General features: G+C 42.0%; 1 protein-coding gene across 1 annotated transcript; it reads left to right on the top strand.

Annotated features, from left to right (window-relative positions):
• Positions 1 to 2665: 2665 nt before the first annotated feature.
• On the top strand, positions 2666 to 15496 carry chmp2ba (charged multivesicular body protein 2Ba). The gene is made up of 6 exons (XM_080456502.1): positions 2666 to 2865; positions 6741 to 6832; positions 10501 to 10695; positions 13408 to 13510; positions 13694 to 13800; positions 15241 to 15496. Exons 1-6 carry the CDS (start codon positions 2832 to 2834, stop codon positions 15358 to 15360), a joined length of 651 nt encoding a protein of 216 aa, XP_080312628.1. The 5' UTR covers positions 2666 to 2831; the 3' UTR covers positions 15361 to 15496.
• The last annotated feature ends 814 nt before the right edge of the window (positions 15497 to 16310 follow it).

Raw genomic sequence — 16310 nt, 5'->3', positions numbered from 1 at the left:
TGCCAGGGACTATATCACAGGCAAGGCACACAATGACAGTCCCTTCATGTTGCAAATCAAGATTTACACGAGAATAAACATAGGTTATGGCAGTCATGTCCTACAGCTTGTAAAACATGCACACCTCGTTTTTCGCTGGTGTGAAATCATAAAGCTGGATAAATAATACATATCCAGAAGATTATGATATCCAAGGATTTGGCCCCGCCGGGTCTCATCCTCCTTGATGCCTTGATGTAGCCTGCACGAGTGGTTGATCTGTAAGGAGGAGGAGGAGAAGGGAACCCATGTTACACAAAATACAGTCATCTGTGGAGGAATTTGTGCTATCATGTGAGCTGACACCTTAAAGCTAAAACCTTGAGCCGCTTTATAGCTGCATCTCCCACTGATTGTATAGAGATCTCATTTCACACTTGAGCGTGCCTCTCCACTGTGTGTCTATATGCGCTGTAGTTAGCGCGTTAACATTAAACGTCTGCTCGCCCCAGGCAAGATCACAGCGAGAGGTGGCGAAATGGCTGGATAGAGGGAAGAGGAAAAAGTGATGACATGGAACAAGAGGGGGAAAAATAGACTATTAAAGAGAAGAAAGAAAGAAAGAAAGAAAGAAAGAAAGAAAGAAAGAAAGAAAGAGAGAAAGAAAGAAAGAAAGAAAGAAAGACAGAAAGAATGAGAAAGTGTGAACGAATAAAACAAACGAACGAATGAACTAAAAGCTTGCTGCGTGCGTGGGATGCAGTGTCAACCCCAATTACTCTTTTGGCTTGTATGATCCAGGCAGGACACTTGACCTGTAGAAGCTGGGATGGATTGGTATCCTTGGATCGATGGAATATTTTACCATTAACTATTAAACATTGTCAAGAAAGAGAGAAAGAATAAATAAAGAAAGGGAAGAGAAGAGTAGACATAGGCTACATTTTCTTTTACAACAAATCCACCACTGGTGAATTCTCTGTAACAGATTTACCCTTCACTGTATCACTTATTTTGTAAGAAACACACGTTTCTAACACTCCACTTTCAAACTGAAAGTAGAATATTGGCTCTAGTATAGAGATCGGGTCAAGTCGGGTTGAGGCGGGGCCCCCATGAGTGCTCGGGGGTAGATTTATCACCGATGGGGCTTTCTCAGTGATGAGGCCGTTTAGCGATGGTCCCAGCAGTCCTCCGCTGATTAGAGCCAAACATCTTCCCTAATAACCTTAACAAGAACAACGCCTCAGGATGACACACACACACACACACACACACACACACACACACACACACACACACACACACACACACACACACACACACACACACACACACACACACACACACACACACGCACGCCTCCTCAGAGACAGCAAAATAGAGCTGAGGGCAACTCATCCTCTTCCTCTCTCAAAGTCACCCCTCTCTCCTCGATCTGCTCGAGCTAAAACTTGGCAACATTCTTTAGTACGGGGCGAAACTCACCACACAAGTACCCCACCCCCACCACCCTCTTGTCTTGTGTGTCCCCTTGAAATCATCAGTGGGGGGAAAGGGAGGCATTTTCACCGAATTGAGTTGGTTATGGTTCAAGTGTTCGCACCCCTCTTGAAGTGGCTCTCAGCATCAATATGGGGCAAAAGAAAAAAAATCTATGAATATGATACTGACAACGTGTCGAGGCACTGACCTCTTGGGATAGACGGCAGCCGACTACAAAAACCGGGGGAGAGAAAATGAGAAAAGAAAAGAATTTATGACAGAATGTAAAGCCGCGGGGGCCTAATTTTATGGGCAGTAACTCCCTCTGTGGATAGCTTTATGATACTTTACATTCTCATAGGATCTTGTCAACACTCTCAGTCATATTACTGTCGCTGCCAGAGCCACAGATGTATCAGACTATATGCACAGATGTCCAATGGATATGAGAGGTAGGAGAGACAGAGAGAGGGAGAGACCGAGAGACAGGGAGACAGAGAAACAGAGAGAGGGACAGAGAGACACGGAGACAGAGAGACATAGAGAGAGAGAGAGAGAGAGAGAGAGAGAGAGAGAGAGCGAGAGAGAGAGAGAGAGAGAGACAAACTCACACACACACACACACACACACGCACACACACGCACACACACACACACACACACACGCGCACGCACACACACACACACACACACACACACACACACACACACACACACACACACACACACACACACACACACACACACACACACACACACACACACACACACACACACACACACACACACACACACACACACACACACAGAGAGACAGAGACAGAGAGATGGAGAGACAATTGGCACAGAAAGACAGAAGGGAAAAATAAATATTTAACATTCTGTCAAGTTCTCAGAGCCAAAGCAAGTAAAGTAGCAACTGTGCCAATTCTATGTAGTTTTCATTCATTTCTTTAGTTATAACAGAAACGAGACCAATGATAAATAATGATAAATATCATTTTGGCTGTGCTGCTGTTCAGTGCTCCTTCTGAGTTCTGACGGTTGTTCTGTTCTTTCCCTTATTCTAATCTACGAGCAGCAGAGACGGGGGACTGCACCGCAGCGCCCCGCGGAGGTTTGCTGAAGAACTGCAGGATTCAGTGACGTCAGAGCGGCAGCACTGAGTCAGGGGAAGTCATGTGAATCAGTGGAGGAGGAACTGAACACACACTGGCAACCAGGAAACCAAACACACTAATGTGAAGAAGAGCACGGCGGTCAGAGAGCCGTTATTATTAGAATTATTAAGTTTAGTTAGTATAATATAGGATATTAGTTAGATCGTTTTTGAATTTATTCTTGTTTAGAAACGTTTTATTACCGCCATGGCGTCTCTGTTCAAGAAGAAGACGGTCGACGGTAAGTTTGTGAGCAACAAAGCTAGCTAACTTGTTTTTAGCACCGGCTGTGTGTCAAACATCCAGTTCTACCTGTTTGTTCTTCTGATCAATTTGAAAAACGCAAATCGCGGGCGTCTGTTAAAATGCCACCAAACTGTGAGCTTCGTAAAGCTATTAGTCAAACAGTTAAAATAGCTTACTTGTTGAAAAATAAACATGGTTGTTTTGGGTAGTTGGCTTGATTATACAGCGAATAGATATGCCTAAATTAATTTACTTTGATACCATGTAATGTAGTGTAAATGTTACAGTAGGTAGGAAGTAGGAAGAGGCTGTACAGTAGTTACAGTATAGTAAAGCTACTGTATATCTGGGTACCTTTACCATCTCCATGAATATTATGAACATAACACTATAATTAGTTGTTCTAAAAAAAAAAGGGAATATGAAAATCTACAGTTGCAGTCATTTGAATTTAAACGAATTTAAACTTAATGAGTTTAACATAAAAGGAAGAAATACGACCAGAACAGGAAAAACTGGACTTTTTGTCCACACTGGCAAGTGGCTGATAAATTGCAGACCTTTCCAGCCACTTATTACACTGTTACATAGAATACAATGACAGAAAGTTTTTTTGTTCTTGTTGATTGATTGATTGATTGAATACTTTATTAACAGTTTGCAAAATAGTACAGAGGTACAATTATACAATATAATGCTAAAAGGAAGGATAACACAAAAAGTCTTAAGGGCTTGTTTCCATTGTGTTTCCATTGTGGTCCTGTGTATTCAATTCATCGAGAAGACAGTGACAAAGTAATCTCTCAAGACAGATTTTAGATTAGCATACAATATGTGTGTGTGTGTGTGTGTGTGTGTGTGTGTGTGTGTGGATTCTCAGACAGCGTGGCTGTTTGGGGAGTGTGGGATAGACAAACTACCAGCTACTGTCAGAACCTGAGAATCTGGCTGTCGAATTTCCCACCCTGGATATATATATCCTGTAGTTATGAAGAGAAAATGAAGAGATTTGACAACAGCTTAGGCATTAAGAGATATAATTTAATTTCTAAACAAGAAATGAACTAATTTCTTAACAAACTGACTACCATTGTCCATACATCCCTATGAAATTCTCCACTTTATCTCCTTGCTCGCCGAGCACATTGATATCTTATAGCTTAACATGCCTTAGGTTTTACTAGGGGTGCAACAGTTAATCGAACTAATGGATTTAATCGATAAGAAAATCTATAATTGATTTAAATAAAAATAATCATTATGAAAATCATCAATTTTGTCTTTTACCATTTTTTATAATGACTAAAATTGTAGATCTACAAGCCGTGTTGTGATCTACTGGTTATGATAAAAAACATTTGTGTGTGTGTGTGTGTGTGTGTGTGTGTATGTTTGTGTGTGTGAACTGTACATGAGAATGTGTTTCTCTCTTAAAAATAACAGTACTGCAGTAAAAAAAAAAGACTGTTTGAATATGCTAATATTGCCCAGAATAATATACAGTCCCGTCAAAATTCTCTTACAAGCCTGTTAATAAAACAATTTATACATTTCTCTCCAGGCTAAGTCTCCAACCTTACAAGGTCGAAAGGCATAATAAGACTATCTGTTATTAAAATGAACTATAGATCAATTATTCTCAAACACATTAGATCAACATTAGGGACGAGATTAAAAGACCGATGGCACATGTCAGATTTTAAATATTTTTGCCCCTGGATCCAAAGTTCTATGAATGGATAATATCAAGTCCACTGGCTTTCATCCTTCAGCTATGTATCGGTGAAACCGAATCTGTCAAGGTTTTACCCAAATGCATATTCTGCCTCGTCCCCCCTCCCCATCATCAAACCCATCTCCATCCTGGATTCACTTAGGGCTGAACAGGCAGACAGGCACTTACTTGTGAGTTGTTACCTTTTTAACTCTGAGCGAAGTTGTTCACAGTTAATGTCCAGTTATTCCTCACTCCTCTTTTTTGCTCTCCGGGCATAGCGCGCCAGGGGTTGCCCAGGGTGGGTGTGGTGTGTGTGGTATAATCCGGTTGGCGTCGTTTGGCGAGCGGCTTCTGAGATCACACGCGTATTTGTAGGATGGTATCCCTCCCACTTCGAGACGTTGTCGGTACGTCACCTTGCGCGTTGTGCGTATGCACGCACGTTTCGCTATCACAAGTGTATCGACTCCCAAGACCCTCTGGAGTTTGGCCGAGTTTGATACAACACATACAGAACAGATTTCTTTCACTGTTTGAGTTTTTATTTATAGTTTTCTTCGTTTCTAATTATTACAGGAGCTCATCATTATGGGAATAATGTTAGTGCAGGTTGTGTCTGTTGCACAGCAGTTTATTCACTTTTCAATAGTTTTACATGTAGTTTTATGCACTGTTTTCAACTCACTGTCCTTATTGACCTTATTTGCTGACAATTAATAATATATGTACTGCCAATGAGGGTTCATTCATTTGAACTTAAAATGTAAATAGCAATTTTTTTTTTTTTACTTTTACTTTTTTTTTATCTCCAAGAGAATATCTTGACCTTTTCTAGCTTGTTTGATGCTGTTAAATATAACTTCTTTAGGCCTGTGTTTTGTAAGGTCTGACTGGGAACTCAATTCACAGCTTTTAGGGAGTCTGAGTGGGGGTTAGTCGGTAATATCAGTGAAATTGGGTATGGTAATATGTCTGCTGTGGTGCTTTCTATTGCTGTTGAGCTCCTGAGGGTGTGTGAAGGGTGGGGCTGGGGCTATGCCACCTTCCTACAACTTAGATGCGACACACTTAGAATAGGGTGTGTGCGCGTGCGTGTGTCTGTGCGACTGATTTCTTGGGTATCTATCTGCTCATAAACCACGGTTGAATGTGTGACTTTGGGACATGCATTATCTCAAGGTGTTTATTACACCCATGTTAGTTTGTATGCTAAATGTACCATGGAAAATGACTGGGTTATGCTTCATTTTTTAATCAAATATCTTTTTGTTTGCAAAAAATATGTTTTAGGCATTAGTAGTATTATTGTCTGCAGTCACGTTTTTAATGTGCTGCTGCTGGACGCTCTCTTGTAAAAGAGATTTTTATTTTAAAAGAAAAAAAAAGAGAAGAAGCTGGATTCTATGTGTGGGTTGTTCAATTGTAATGAATGAATATCAGTGGGAGTTGTATAAGTGCTTTAACAGCCACCAGCATCCTCAATGTCTTCTCACTGTGCAGCAGCAGATGATTCCATGGTATTCATTCAACACACACACCCACCCAAACCACAATTGCACGCATACAGCCGTGTTGACTAATAGGCTGTGAATAGATGGTTTTAGATTCCACTGCAGCAGTGTGAATGAGGAATGCTGTGCTGCCACTCTTTGTCTGATACAGTTCATTTATCCCTGTGCGTGAAACTGAAAAATATTCTTTTGACACGGTTGAGTGAGGATTTGACTGTGTAGTTGAACTGTTCTCTCCTCATATAGCCGTTAAAGAGCTCAAATTTGGGCAGGGTGGCTAAGCAGGTGGCACAGTGTGGAGTGGACTGGAGTGCTGTGTGGCTGGTTGCTTTAGTTTAACGGGACTATTCATAGACTTCTGTAACTGGTGCCATACATGTTAATGTGGAAAATGTTAACTAATAGCTGCTGCAAATGTCTTTGTCACATACTCACAATGTGTGTTGTGCCTGTTTTTTCCATCGCATGATAGTGCCGACATCATATCATCTTCAAGCTAACAACGCCTTGCGATACGATGCATTGTTAGCTTGAACGTATGTTCTTGTATGCAAGGGTTACCGTCTTATGACTTTTGAATTGAGTTTAAGACTGAAAAGTTGTGAGCTGGTTTTGATTGTGTTTTCTTGCTCTCTGTGGAAGATATTATCAAGGAGCAGTCGAAGGAGCTGCGAGGCACACAGAGACAGATCACCAGAGACAGAGCCGCACTGGAGAAACAAGAGAAACAAATGGTGAGACAGACACACACACACACACACACACACACACACACACACACACACACACACACACACACACACACACACACACACACACACACAGCACTAGAGTAAGTAAAGTATCTAAGTAAGGCAAATTCTATATGGAGTGTTGTGGGTAAGATTTTTACTCTTTCAGAGTTAAATCAACACTCCGGATTTTACTGTGTAGATTTCTACATATTGCATCAATACTGTATGGATACCTATAGGCTAATGCTTCATAGTCACTAACACACGCACGCTCGCACGCACGCACGCCCGCACACACAGAACCTTCCTGTTAATTGTGATTAAACCAGATTGGCTGGTGGATTTTATAAAAACAAAGGACTGGATTGGTCAAGCAGGTTAGCTTAAGGCGAGAGCGTGCGTGCTCTCTCGCACATTCATTGTAATTGTGAGGCTGTGTGAAGAGAAGAATAGAACATTTCCCCTCTCTGAAAGATGAAAAGAAGTTCCCTGTGTTCTCCTCTCATCTCTCTGTTGTATTAAGTAAATATCACATAGTGCATAATTACCTCCCCAGGGAATCCTCTTTTCTTTCTTTTTTGCTGCTCATTAATGCTTTCCGGTAATTAGTCAAGCTTTTTTTTTTCTTTTTTAAAGCTTTGTTGTTGAATAGTTCCTTTTTTCTAAGAAATCTAAATTACGAATATTGCAATTTAACATAATCATGGCTCTCTCTCAGCCACCCACTGTGTACTCACTGTACTGTGTGGCCTGCACTAAAATGCACCCTGGCAAGGAAAGGCACACAGGGGACAGAGGATGTGTGACAAGCAGAGATGCCCACGAGTCTTTAGCCACAAGTCTGAGTCGAGTCACGAGTCTCTTAAAAAAAAATAAAGATCCACATACGCAACCCCGAAATGAAAAATGCACAGAATGAATGTTTAGCAGAATAGTAGGATAAATTCGTTTAGGCTCCTTTGCGTATAATAATCGCAGCTCAACTGCGGTAGGCACAGGTTCACACACAGGCTTAGTCTACCGGTACATATGTTTTATTAAGGAAAATTAACATCTCAACGTGTTTGGGTATAAATCTAGTGTTCACTGCTGTGCTCTCTCTCCAGCGTAACGAGTAACGAGAACGCTCCTATACGGCCGCAGACAGAGTAGTAGACCCAGTACACAGACAGTCACATACAGTAATATGGCTATAGCTATAAGTTAGCCAGTTTCAGGAAAGGCACAATTTCTCACGTTGGCTGTTAATTAATGTCCCACCATTCTAATGGATTCATTTCCAGGGGTGAGTAAACATCTCTGAAGTAGCTCCATTTCGTTTCCTCTGAAGTGACGCTGTTATGTCCAAGTAGTGTCCCCGTTCACGAAGTGCAACTTTTTCATCATCCATCTTTATGCAATGGTCCCGAACAGAGCTATACAACATTGTGACAACTGCCAACTTAGGCTATGATATAGTACTGTAAGTTTACATCAATCATAGCCTCTCAAACCCAGATGCATAGCTTACGACGCGTAACGCGCGTCGTCTACCCCAAAAAACAGACATACAAGCTATCAACGCACTGCTTCATGGCGTGTCGACAGCTTATAGATGTGTTCTTTTGGGCACATAAACAATGAGGTGCGACGGAGACAGCAGCGCAACATGTAACACCTGACGTTTAAGTAATGTACTTACGCGGATGATCCAATCATCTTATAAAAATAATAAGCAAATGCCAAGTTAACTAAAGTTAAATAGATGATACTGAGATAAACATGTTTGTTTAATTTCGAAGTTTTTATATTGAAACGTTATAAACAATGAGGCGTGACGGAGACAGCAGCTGTTGTGCTCGCCATGTTTACATTGCGAGACTGAGGCCGCACAGAGATTCCGTTTTGCAAGACAAGGAAAGGACAATGATGTTGGGTATGTCATTCATTACTGTGTCAAATAAAACATGAAATAAAGATCGTTCACAAGTCTTTGAGTCCAAGCCGAGTCTCGAGTCTTTGAGGGGCGAGTCCGAGTAGAGTCGAGTTCGACTCTTTAACTCGACTCCCCATCTCTGGTGACAAGAAACCCCAAAGTACAGTTTGAGTGAAGTGTTTCAACATGTTCTCCTCCCCACTCTCAAGTGTTAAATACCAGACCGACAAATCAGACGTTTTGTACAGTATATCGCAATTCTGCATGAGCCGACGGGTCCCACTCCCAATGTTGATCTACAAGCTTGTACATCTGCTATTTTTGGACGTTTTTGAAAAAATATCTTTATTTTTGAAATTTGTGACAAATCTTCTATCCTGGGGGTCCCTGGCATAAAACATTTTCAGATGGGGGTCTGCGGCCAAATACATATTAATTTGGGGGTCCTTGACATGAAAATGTTGAGTCAGAACCACTGTACTAAATGATCAGTCACTTCGCAGTCTGACAGGGCTGTAAACAAGCTGTAATAAGCTCACATCAACAGGGGTCCACATTCACAGTGTTCATAGGCTGGTGACAGCATAGGGTCAGTTATCGTGTGTCTCCAATGTACAGTATGCTTCTCTCGCACAAGTTTGAAATTTACAGCTGCCCCTGTTCTGCTTAGCGGGCAAACTCAGCGTTAGCCTGATGCACCTGCCTTGTGTGTGTGTGTGTGTGTGTGTGTGTGTCTATACACACGCCACATTTGTATTTTAATGAGCCTGCTCAGCCCTTAAAGTGTGGGAGTATGTGCATGTATGTGGTGTGTGTGCTCAAGATGTAAACAGCAAGAGCACTTCTGCTGAGTGGAACATCAATGAGACGCTAATGACGGTTTTACCCTTTCCCAGCACACACACACACACACACACACACAGCACAGTGGGGGAAGGGGACTACAATTGTATGTTGTGCAGATTACAGGACATTAATACGTTATTACTTTTTTTCAAAAGTCAACGCATGCACCTCCTGTAAGTGTTGCAGCTTACACACACACACACACACACACACCCCCACACACACACACACACACACACACACACACACACACACACACACACACACACACACACACACACACACACACACACACACACACAGCAGGTTTTTTACAGCAGTGCTCAAAGGCCTGGCTCACTTATAGTAACCTGGAGCTGCAGTTAAGTCTCAGGAGACACACACACACACACACACATTACATACAGTCCCCGTGGGCAAGCAGCGTATTTTATATGTTTACCAAAGTTAAAAGGGTACATTTATAGGTGTCTAAACCCGATGACTATTTACTCTCTCCAAGTGCATAAACCCACCAGCCTCTGGGGAGCATTGTGGATATTTGTTTGTTTATCAATCTGTCGAGAGCACATGTTGTGTACCGGTATTTGTGTGTTTCTAATGACAAGTTTGTAGATATTATATTCTTAAAGAATTTGGACTAATCAGTGTTAATGCATCAATTAGAGAGTATACAAATGGAACCAGAGTTGGTTCCATTTGTATTCTCTCAGAGTTAAATTAACACTGAGGGCTTATTGTGTAGCAGGGATTCAGAAACCCAGGAACTCACAGAACATTGCTATTTCTCCCTCTTTCCATCCCCCTCTCTCTCTGCCCATCTCTTCTCTTTTACCCCTCCCTCGTCTGTTGCCTACCATCTCCTCCCACCGCCTCTGTCGCTCCTTGTCTCCTTCTCCTCCTCTAGGAGGCGGAGATCAAGAAGATGGCTAAGAGTGGGAACAGGGAGGCGTGTAAGATCCTGGCCAAGCAGCTGGTCCAGCTGAGGAAGCAGAAGAACCGCACGTACGCCGTCAGCTCCAAGGTCACCTCCATGTCCACGCAGGCCAAGGTCATGAACTCCCAGATGAAGATGGCCGGAGCCATGTCCACCACCGCCAAGGTGAGAGGAGGAGTAGTGGTTCAGTGTCTATTTATTTATCAGTATTAGACACCTAGTTCTTTAGCGTGAGGTCCGAGGATCCCCAAAGGTCCCTGACGGGGTCCCAAGGGGCCCCTAGCTAGATGATTGATGGGAGTTAAATTGACACAGATGATTTTACAGTGTAGATTGGGGTCCCAGAGATAAAAGATATATCAAATTATGGCATGAAAGCAGAGTAAAGTGTGTATAAGATTATGCAGTTTTTATTTTTGAAAAAGTTTATGTCAACACAAAGGCAAACCTAAGAAAAAAGCTGCCTTTAAGGTAGCTTAAAATAAAAACGTTGAATATAAAAATATGTTTTGAATCTTTTCAGAATTGTAGAACATAAGAATTGCGATTCTAATGTAAATACCCCCCCCACCCCAGTATAGAACTTGTATATATTGTCAGTATTGTTGGTTTCCAGGCCATACAGTACAAGTCCACATTGCCAGGATTTGAAGTAGTGCAATGCGACTTGATGGCCAATGGTTGGTATTATTCTCCTGCAGTGTCTCGTCCGTTCGTCTCTACCAGGGGAGTAGCACTTTTCCCAGTCTCCTGTGTTCCTGAGCAAATCACTGAAGCCTTTCAGCACCTTTTGAGTGTTGTAGTCTGTACCTATCAGATAACTCAGGTTCTTTTTGACAGACTCTTATCAGTCAATTGTAATAGAGTAATGCAATTAATTTCAATAGCGGTTCACAATCACATTACATCTGCAGTATTTAACCTATGTTAACTTGGTGGGTGCTGCATAACCCCTTCCCCTCTGTCATTTGACTTCTGGCGAGAGTCACTCGGTAACGTACAGGTTGGGCAGAGGCCTCTAATTAATTTAACAAAGAGGGCAATTACTATGTAGCCGTATAGAGTCCCAATTAGTCTAACTTACTCCAGTGTAAGTCCAAATGATCTGTAATACAGTAGATCTGTTTACCCCTGCGTGCCTCACTGGAGGAATTCAAAAACAACTCTTAATAAGGCTGTGGTTGTCTCACATCAAAGTGTCATTGAACCCCTTCCCTCAGCAACACATCCTAATAACCCACAGTAACTGAGGGCAGAACAGACCTACTAACCTAGTTTAAGAAATACGTGTCCTACCAAACAGCAGTTTCAGATCCCCCCCACCACAACACCCATCTCTATAATGACTTTAATATGTCTGGTGTCTACAAACACTTTGATAACCACATACGATTAATGGCAAAATAGCCGATCTACAAGCTCACAGTGAGCTGTGACTTTGTAGATCTGCTATTGTCACTTTTTGTCGATTTTTTTCAAAATACAGATGCCACGGTCAATGATTTATGCAAGTATTTGACGTGGGGAAGGTGTCTTAGTTGTCCAATGATACTTAACGTCATATATCTGTCGTCATTTCTCCACCACTTGGTTAGAAAGGACTCCCTCTGAAAATTAATTCAGACGTAATGGTAAAATAATATTCCAAATTCTATTAGCAATTTTCAAATATGTTCGTTGAAACGCATATCAATTTAGAGAATGTCGTTTCTGAAATACAGCTTGCCCATTAAATTAGATTTTTTTCAGATAAAAATGCATTGTATCAGTTTTTATTGACCTTTTATTGAAAGCGGTGAGAATTGTGTGAACTAGTTTCTGTGTTTACCCACATATCAATATTTCAGTGTCACTGATGAATGTATTCATGCGGGATCTGTTGCTGGTTAAATCATGTCTTGTGGCGTCCGTTTAATGAAGCGTGGTCAGGATGGGATGGAAATGAGAAAGCAGCAATTTACAGACAAAGCTTACATCCACAGGTCATATGTAATTAGGCTTCAGGTTAATGAGCTATGAAGAGATTTAAAAAGTGTGTGTGTATGTGTGTGTGCGCATTCAACCCATATTTAGACATCCTAAAAAAAGAGCAGATCTACCAGCTTGCGACGCGTTTTAAGCTTGTAGATAGGCTAAGAGCAGCAGACCACGTACAGAGCAGTCCCCAGTCAACTAAGTTAATGAAGTACTGTATATAGGGTTTAAGTGGTTAACCATGTCATTGTAGGTGAAAACGCTTTAATTGGTTAAGCGGTTAATGTAAAATAGAGAAATCACAGTGCTCGCAGCGCACACACCACTCCAGAATGAAGAGGCTTCAATTACATTTCCAGAACATAGTACAAAGAAAAGTGGAACCGGCCAGCTCACAACAATGTCCTCTTTCTCAATTTATTTTCCTCACTGGGTAGCACAACGTACACGCTTCAGCTTAGACGGCCTTCATCAGCGTTTATTGTGATGTAAAATAGTACTCGTGTTTTCAGACACACAGGTTGTCTTGAAAGAATGTTGCAGCTTGTGCTCACATTCTTCTGTGGATAGATTTAGTTTTCTGTGAGCCTTGCACAGTCTTTCTCTTACAGATGTATAGAGTTGTTGTCTAGACAGTTGTGGAACGGTTTTCTGACAGTCGATTTGTTGGAGGGGAATAGAGCTGACATGCTGCCTTACACTCAACTGGGAAAGTAGGCCACGCTTGTGTCAGTGCCTCACTCTGTGCACCGGAAGGAAGGAGATGCATAATTTGTGTGTGCACACTTGTTTTCTTGGCTTCCTGTTTTTTCCCAACACCAAGGACATTGATATTGTGCAGTATATTATAATGAGGGAAATTCAGCTGGTCTAATATGGTTTTAAATGTGTGTGTGTGTGTAGACAATGCAGGCTGTAAATAAGAAGATGGATCCACAGAAGACCTTGAAGACCATGCAGGACTTCCAGAAGGAGAACATGAAGATGGGCATGACTGAGGAGATGAGTAAGGATACACAGGCGCACACACACACACACACACACACACACAGATTTGAAGGATGCTCTACCGCATTTTTCAAAAACCCAACCGCTACATCACTCCAAAGTCCAAAGTGTAACAGAAAATCAATATGTTTGCTTCACTGTTCATTGACCTCCCTCTCCCTGTTCTGTACCCTCCCTTCAGTCAACGACACTCTGGATGATATATTTGACGAGTCCGGTGACGAGGAGGAATCTCAGGACATTGTCAACCAGGTGCTGGACGAGATTGGCATCGAGGTCACAGGAAAGGTGAGAGACAAAGAGACGCCACTTGGCAGCCTGGCTACTTGAACTTAAAACACATACTACTTACTTGCTTTGTACAGTACCTTTGTACACACACAAGCCTGTCCCCACCTCATCCCAGTCCTATGTTCAGAACACACATTAACACCATGGCCAGTAATAGTTACATTTACATTTACGTTGACACTGAGGATTTTGCTGTGTGGATTCATATTTGAACTGCTTGAAAATACTTTAGTTTCAGCCGCCTTTAAAATGAGCCAGAATCACTGCCACGAGGAGATAGATGAGTGATTAGCCTTCTGCATAGATGCGCTGCCACATGGTGGGACTGGCCTTCAGCTCATCTCCACATTATCAGTATGTGTGGAACAGCCACTAGCTGGTCCATCTGCTGAGCGTCTGGCTCCCCCTGGGGGTCTTCATGGGTTATTACCCCTTCATGACCACAGCTTTTCCTATAAACCAGCACACAGCGGGAAGGAGCAAATAAAATAGAAAGACAGTTCCACAGAACGATCCAACGTCTGTTAATGGGATATTTCACCCATAATAAAACGTTTGAATAATAATTTGTACCAGCCTTTCACTATAGTCTACCATTATGTTAGATATTTGCTTGCAAAGCCTTGTGCTGAGTTGAATCCTTAACAAAATGTCCAAGCTGTTGTATTGATCATGTCAAGCCTTCATTGTGCTTACAAGCAGCTTCTCTCAGTTTGACTGTATGCCTCCTTTGCTGTCTTTTATGTTTACGGTGTGGCGCCTAACGGGCCAACCGTCTAGAAGAGCGTTCATCCATATGTATGCGTGTCCCCAAAATGTTTGTGTCTGTCCACTGCTAATCTCACAAACCACTAAATCAATATTTGTCACATTTTTTGGCGAATCAACATATTTTTTTCAGAAAGGATTTAGAACAGGGGTTTAGAACAGTGGTTCTCAAAAATAGCAGATGTACAAGCTCACAGCGCGTCACTTGGTGCCGCACTGCAAGCTTGTACATCTGCTATTTTTTTACATGATATATGAAAAATCTTGGAAACGTTTGAAAACTGTTTATAATAATTTAGAATTTGTTTTAACACAAGTGCAAGGATCATTTCAAAGTATTAACTCTCACCTCAAATGTAGGCATGTAGTACGAACAAAGCACCGCAGAATACCTTTAACTGCTCGCTTCATGTTTAGTGATGATCCCATTATAAAATCCTATTTGACCAACTCTGCAGCTGAACCCCCTTCCACCACCAGCAGATTGTTTAGAAACTCTTTATTAAAAAAAAGTCCACTTTAATATCCACTAACGGGTTCAAGATTTTGGTCCAACTGGGCTGAAAGTCTTCCAACACGCACACAGCTTTAATGTGTTTGTGTTGTTATTGTTTGGTTTTTGATGGTGTACGAGTGTTAATGGGGAGTTGTTGTCCATGTGCGTTCCAGATGGTGAGAGCCCCAGCCGCAGGAAAGAGTCTCCCCGGAGCCGCCTCCTCCTCCAAACAACAAGCCACCATCTCAGACGACGAGATCGAGAGACAGCTCCGAGCACTGGGAGTGGACTAAAACGCACACACACACACACACACACACACACACACACACACACACACACACACACACACACACACACACACACACACACACACACACACACACACACACACACACATATACACTCACACATGCAGTCTTAAAGACATGCATGCATACAGTACACGCACTTGCACACGAATGTCTCAGACATACAGATGATACACATTGTCGGCAATTGCCTTACAGTTTATAGATGAATATCCGATCTATTCGTGAGAATGAAAAATAGTCACCACCTCTGTCTCTGAAAGGGCTACACTTTTGTGAGCTTTCAATTCTAATGCTTGATTTGTACTTCATAGTACGATGATGTTGCATGCCGAATACAACCGGAAGTCGTATGATGAAGTATAAATTAGGCTTAAAGGTTCCACCTGGCGTTTCTTAAGGCCTTTAAGTGACTGAAGCTTGGTTTCTGAGTGTTTTAGTGGGTCAAAATGTTAATGGAAAATGTTCTGTAGTCCTGAATGGTCAGGTTGAATGTTGATGGAACCTCACAATCGTTAGCAATCTATTAGGTAGGCTGCCAGTACTAAACAAGGGTCTTTCAACGTAAAAATACATCTGGTTCACTCCTGTCTGAACTGACCCGCCCAGGTTTACATCCTCTGCATGGGTTTATTTGATGCCCTTTTCATCGTCCTGGGGAATAGTTACTAATCATTACTATGTTGTCATATCCTTAGGTACATCGGCATCCCCATGGCTATTGGCCATGATACGACACTCACAATGTTAACCAGTGTAGTGTCTAGCTGAATTTAACACCCCGGGGCTTAGGGTAAGGCCTTGTCCCTTTTACTTCACATAAGATGCATGAGAATCCATGGTGTGATCGTTCGCAAGCATGAGCTGGACAGCAACTAATCGGCATCACTGCTGCTGTTGTGATACTGTCTAGTTTGTGCAATGAAGCACTA

The sequence above is a fragment of the Gymnoscopelus braueri genome, assembly GCF_963280865.1.
Source record: "Gymnoscopelus braueri genome assembly, chromosome: 18".
Taxonomy (NCBI): Eukaryota; Metazoa; Chordata; class Actinopteri; order Myctophiformes; family Myctophidae; genus Gymnoscopelus; species Gymnoscopelus braueri.
The sequence above is the reverse complement of the archived record's forward strand: the minus strand, read 5'-3'. Positions and strand labels throughout refer to the sequence as shown.

Bases quoted from the DNA above. Each gene is read 5' to 3' on its own strand.
- chmp2ba (XM_080456502.1), top strand. From the start codon at position 2,832: ATGGCGTCTCTGTTCAAGAAGAAGACGGTCGACG. The intron at 10,696-13,407 runs GTGAGAGGAGGA...GTGTGTGTGTAG, and splicing joins CCATGTCCACCACCGCCAAG to ACAATGCAGGCTGTAAATAA. The intron at 13,511-13,693 runs GTAAGGATACAC...CCCTCCCTTCAG, and splicing joins GGGCATGACTGAGGAGATGA to TCAACGACACTCTGGATGAT.